The sequence below is a fragment of the Trypanosoma rangeli genome (assembly GCF_003719475.1).
Source record: "Trypanosoma rangeli strain AM80 chromosome Unknown Tra_15.4_contig_00377, whole genome shotgun sequence".
Classification (NCBI taxonomy): Eukaryota; Euglenozoa; class Kinetoplastea; order Trypanosomatida; family Trypanosomatidae; genus Trypanosoma; species Trypanosoma rangeli.
This window is the reverse complement of record NW_021706115.1, coordinates 3,491-8,335: the sequence shown is the minus strand read 5'-3', so window position 1 is coordinate 8,335 and position 4,845 is coordinate 3,491. Positions and strand designations below refer to the sequence as shown.

Here is a 4,845-nt window from a genome sequence, read left to right as displayed (position 1 = left end):
ATGATGTTAATACGTGTGTGTGTGTGTGTGTGTGTGTGTACGCGCCTGGCGTGATGGCTGCGGTGACTCCCGTTTTTTTTTTCCTGTGGGTCTGCGGCCTCTCTCCCAACGTTTTCTGCTTACTGTTCTGCTTTAGGTGAAACACACGCGCCCACTCGCACAAGGGGTTCGCCACGGCAGCGTCAGCTCTCTCGTTGAGACTATTCTGCGGTCTTCCGTAACAGTCTCCCTCGTCTTGGGAAAAGAGACGCAGAATAGGGAGAGGAGAGAACGAACACGAAATCACCAGAAAATAATAATAATAAAATTGAGATTGATAAAGAAGAAACACACACGCACATGGTAACGCATGTGAAAACAACAACAACAACAAACAAACAAACAAACAAACAAAGAGCAACAACAACAATGCACAACAACTTATATCTTATACTCCTACTGAGGTCAATACAAGGAGAAAGATGTATGCATGTATGCAAATGAAGCAACTTAAATGCTCGAGAAGTGCAGAGGAGCAAAGTGTGAACGGGGGATTAAATATATATATTTATATATATATAAATATGTATAAATATGACTGCATCCGCAATGGTCCTTGATTGTGTCATGGATGTACATCGGCACACATCCATCAATTAAAGAAACCATTCACCTCTTCTTCATCTTCCCCCTCCCCCCCCCCGCTTCTTTCATCCGACGCCTCTCACACGGCTCCACAAGTTAGACCACTCAAAGACGCATACGCAAATACACACAAACACACACGTATCGGAACCTCTTGCTTAAACGCTTCAGGAATCCCTATTCATGTTTGTTCCACCTTTCCTTCCTTCTCGCCAGACGCCCTCTTTAATGACTACCCGTCTCAGCTCCGTCATCTGATGATTCCTTTTCCTTCCTTCCTTCCTTTGCCCCCTTCCCACTTCTTTTTTCTTCATGCTCCCCATTGTCTCTTGGTGTGGGTTATTTCCGCCGCTGGTGTGCACTGCCTTATGGTGTCCTACGTAACCCCTTACTGCAGGGAACGCAGTGTTGTTGTTGTCTTTGTGCAACTCCACACAGAAGTGCGAGTTCGCTAAATCAACGGCAGAAGGCGGCACAGAGTGGCGGGTGGGCTGCTGACTCCCGATGTCCCTGCCGTGATTTATAAACGTGGTATTCTTCCTCTTTTTGTTTGTGTTTCTTCTTCTCTCTTCCTCTTTTTCGTTGCTTCCCTCCTCCTCCCCTCCCCCTTTCGTTGCTGCTCCAATTATTTCTCCCCACCTCTCTGCACGACGCATCACTTTTTTTTTTGTTTTGTTTTCATTATTGTTGTTGTTTCTCTCCTCCCGTTCAAGATGCCTGCAACAACCCCAACTGCTTTGCCACCCACTGCATCTGCCCCTTCGCCTCCGGGTCGTGGTCCATTGCAGCCGCCCGATTCACCACGTCCCACACAACATCCGTCAGCAGGGCGCTCTTCCCCTGCTGGCGCAGCTCTTGCGAGGACACGCTCTTCAACACACACGCCATGTCACCAATAAGCGAGACAGCCGCAGCGGACACATCCACGTAATCCAGAGACATCGCCGTCGTTGACGCATAAAGCGCAAATTGGAGAATCGTCTGCAGGTATGGCGCCAGCTGAGTCTCGGCGCTCTTAAAACTTTGACACACGCTTGTATAAAAGACAGCTATGCTCTCCCATAATGCCATAACATACTCCTCGTTCTCTGGGTCTTCGGCAATGTTGAGGGTGGTGCTCTGCCTATACAGGGTTTCCGAGTTCTGCATAAAGACGTCAAGGTACTGTGAAAAGTATTGACCCCCAACATTCAACGCAATGTCGCCTAGGCAGTTAAGAAAGGTGCACTTCAGCTCGCGATCCACCTCCGGGTTTTGCAGGTGTTGATGTATGACGCTGAGGAATGTGTCAGTGTAAGGTGCCATCTCCTCTCGAAGGCTGAGCGACAAGTCACCCAAGGCGCCTACGGCGACCACTGCGAGATCCGGCTCATCCACGCACTGCAACGCCTTCAGGACATACGGGGCAACGCTTGTTAAATAGGGAACAAGTCCTTGTTTTACGGCATGTGCAAAACTTCCTAGCATTGTAAGGGCCTCGTCCAGCACAGTATCGGACTGATTTTGGAAGATTTGCAACATGATCGCCATACTTGACTGCAGGTGTTGTGTAAAGGCGGTCTGCACCTTCTTCGCTACACTACCAAGCGACCCACATAGCAAGCCAAGCATCGTCATGACCTCCGCGTTACTAAGCTGGCCTTGTATCTGTAAATTAATCATGGCGTGCATACGCTTATGCAGTTCAGGTACCAGAATATGCAGATACTGGTAGCAATCTACAGCAGCTGCATCAACAAGGACATTAAGTGCCTCCTGTGCAACAGTTTTAACATTCTGATTAATACCATTATCAATAGCCACAAGTAGAACGTTGAGAAGGTCTGGAAAGTACCTAGAAAGTTCATTGGTAGGTTGATTCTCCTCCTCTTCATAGGCAAGAGCAAGGTTATGCAGAATGTGGCACGACCTAACCGCCGATGCGCCCCCGCTACTTATCACTGGGGTAATGAGGTTCATGAGCTGCTGCAGAAATGTCGGTTGTTCCAAGAAGACATCACTGAAGAACTCACACACAACGGCCAGCGCCCATCCTGAGGTATCGGCGACCATCGGGTGGCTATCACGAAAATACTGTAGGAGTCCAGGCAAAGCCTGTGCAACAGTGTCTTGAATGGCGTTTGCGGAGGGTCCATTTAAGATGCACCCAAATGCCATCACCGCAGCCTCCTTTTCCCGCCAGTCTGCACTTCCAACCTTGGCGTAGACGAAGGGCATAACCAAAGAAATAACGGGATCCCCAATGCACAATGCGAGGCTCTGCAGTAACTTGCCTCCGGCAATAGAAATATTCCAATCGCCTTCCTCTTGCTGTTCCTCCTGCTGCAGAAGCGCTTGAAGCGCAATCTCCGAGATCATGGATGCCCCTTTCAGAGCATAGTTAAGGCACCTTGTGTCACCCTCCGCCTTCATTTCCTGTTCAGTCTCACAGATAGATATCCAAAAAAGCATTGCCTGAAGACCCACAACCTCCTCATCTTGAAAGATGGCACTCGTTGTAATTGCATGCAAACACTCAATGTAATTGGGCAAGGTTGAATAGTACATATCAGCAACCTTAACCAAGGACTCCATCGCCTTCTCGCGTGTTCGTGGGGTTTGGCTTGTCTTGGCAGTGGTGCAAAGGGCGTCCAGAAGCCGATCCCGCTGCTCCTGCTGTTTCATATTATCATGTATAAACTCCATCGCATTACACAAAGCATTGGTGGCGTAGTAGCACACATCCTCGTGATGACTACTCATACCGTGCACAACGGCAGAAAGGATTCTGTTAGTGAAAGGCACAAGCGCCTTCCCCACATTGTCATGTTCACGACCCTCCTCACACACATACCCCACTGCGGTGAGTGCCGCTTCTTGATGCTGCTCATTGTTAGACTCTGCAGCACTAAGAAGAATATTAAGAAGATCATTCCACTCTCCTGCGGGCAACTCAATGCGTGAAAGGTTTCCAACAATGTTTGCCGCCACATTACGCACCTCTTTCATCGGGGACCCAAGCAACGAAAGCACCCCCTGCTTCACCCTCAGACGCACATCAGAAGAGAGCGCCATCCACTCCCTTTCTGACGCCCGCCGAGCCACTGGGTCACGAAGATTCGGGGCGATAGAGTTCTTCAACAACGTGCCTGCCATGTGGCGCGCGAACGCCGGCTTCGACTCATCACTGAACTCCAAAAGCACCGCACACAGGAAACCCGAAAGATCCGACTGTCTCGCTTGAGCCACCTGCTGCTCCGCAGGCACCCGCACCGCAGGATCCCCATTCCCAAGGGAAAGCAGCAACTCGGTCAAGTAGGACATCACGTGCTACCACGTACAATTCCGTCAGTGCCACAAATCAGCCCAGTACACCCAGCACAACGACCAAACAAAACCTCCACACAACCCTACCGCAAAAGCCCTCTATGCACTGACCATTCAACAAAGCAAAACCAACACAAGAACACAAGAAAGAAACTGAATACAGATACGCAACCAAGACAGACTCCACCCCCACAGTAACTCCCAATGAATTGCTGTCACCCAACAAACAAAAAACAACTCAATAACAAAAACAAACAAACAAATAAACAAATAAACAAAAAACAAACAAAAAAAAACAAAAACAAACAAACTAAGAACGGAAAACCATATATCACTCACCCTTTCCTATAAGTGACTTCCAAACATCAATAACATAATCCCCTTCTTTTTCTTTCTTCCCTTTTTTACATTTCGTCCCGTTGACCGAACCCATATCAATAACTCCATACCGTAAAGGATCACCCTCGCACGCACAGCGTAGTAGAATTCTTACTTTGCCCATCTAGCCGGAACCACACACACAAAAAAAACAACAAAAAACAAATAATTAAAGCTAAAATTGCAAACACATTACCTTTCATTTTACCCCTTTTTGCCCCACGTCCTTTCCCTAAAACGGGCCCTGCCTACGCCCAAGCGGGGAACCCAAATTTGGCGTGTGCCCCAAGCTCCTCCTCGATGCGGAGCAGCTGATTCAGCTTCGCAGTACGCTCACCACGGCACGGCGCGCCCGTCTTGATCTGACCAGAGCCGAGACCCACAACGAGGTCCGCGATGTACGTGTCCTCCGTCTCGCCACTGCGGTGCGACACCAGCACCGACCAGCCATTCGCCGTGCAGAGCTTGAATGCCTCCATGGTCTCTGTGATTGTGCCAATCTGGTTTATCTTGAGCAGCAGCGAGTTGCAGGCCTTC

General features: G+C 49.1%; 2 protein-coding genes across 2 annotated transcripts in view, besides 10 other annotated features; both read right to left on the bottom strand.

Moving 5' to 3' along the window:
- Positions 1-13: 13 nt before the first annotated feature.
- Positions 14-39: a microsatellite.
- A 317-nt stretch (positions 40-356) lies between these two features.
- Positions 357-368: a microsatellite.
- Positions 369-394: a microsatellite.
- Positions 395-420: a microsatellite.
- Positions 421-534: 114 nt separating this feature from the next.
- Positions 535-575: a microsatellite.
- Positions 576-885: 310 nt separating this feature from the next.
- Positions 886-909: a microsatellite.
- Positions 910-1,158: 249 nt separating this feature from the next.
- Positions 1,159-1,213: a sequence feature (GA-rich).
- Positions 1,214-1,285: 72 nt separating this feature from the next.
- Positions 1,286-1,319: a microsatellite.
- Positions 1,320-1,332: 13 nt separating this feature from the next.
- TraAM80_08123 (putative importin beta-1 subunit) lies at positions 1,333-3,927 on the bottom strand (the record flags this gene model as incomplete). The annotated part of the gene is made up of 1 exon (XM_029384883.1): positions 1,333-3,927. The coding sequence occupies one exon, from the start codon at positions 3,925-3,927 to the stop codon at positions 1,333-1,335; it is 2,595 nt and encodes an 864-aa protein (XP_029235328.1).
- A 251-nt stretch (positions 3,928-4,178) lies between these two features.
- Positions 4,179-4,241: a microsatellite.
- Positions 4,242-4,440: 199 nt separating this feature from the next.
- Positions 4,441-4,477: a microsatellite.
- A 164-nt stretch (positions 4,478-4,641) lies between these two features.
- TraAM80_08122 (enolase) overlaps positions 4,642-4,845 on the bottom strand; it is a gene marked incomplete at both ends in the record, with an annotated part of 1,410 nt that continues 1,206 nt past the window's right edge. Inside the window, one exon of the mRNA XM_029384882.1 lies at positions 4,642-4,845. This exon is cut by the window's right edge and continues 1,206 nt beyond it. Coding sequence (XP_029235327.1) covers positions 4,642-4,845 — 204 coding nt within the window.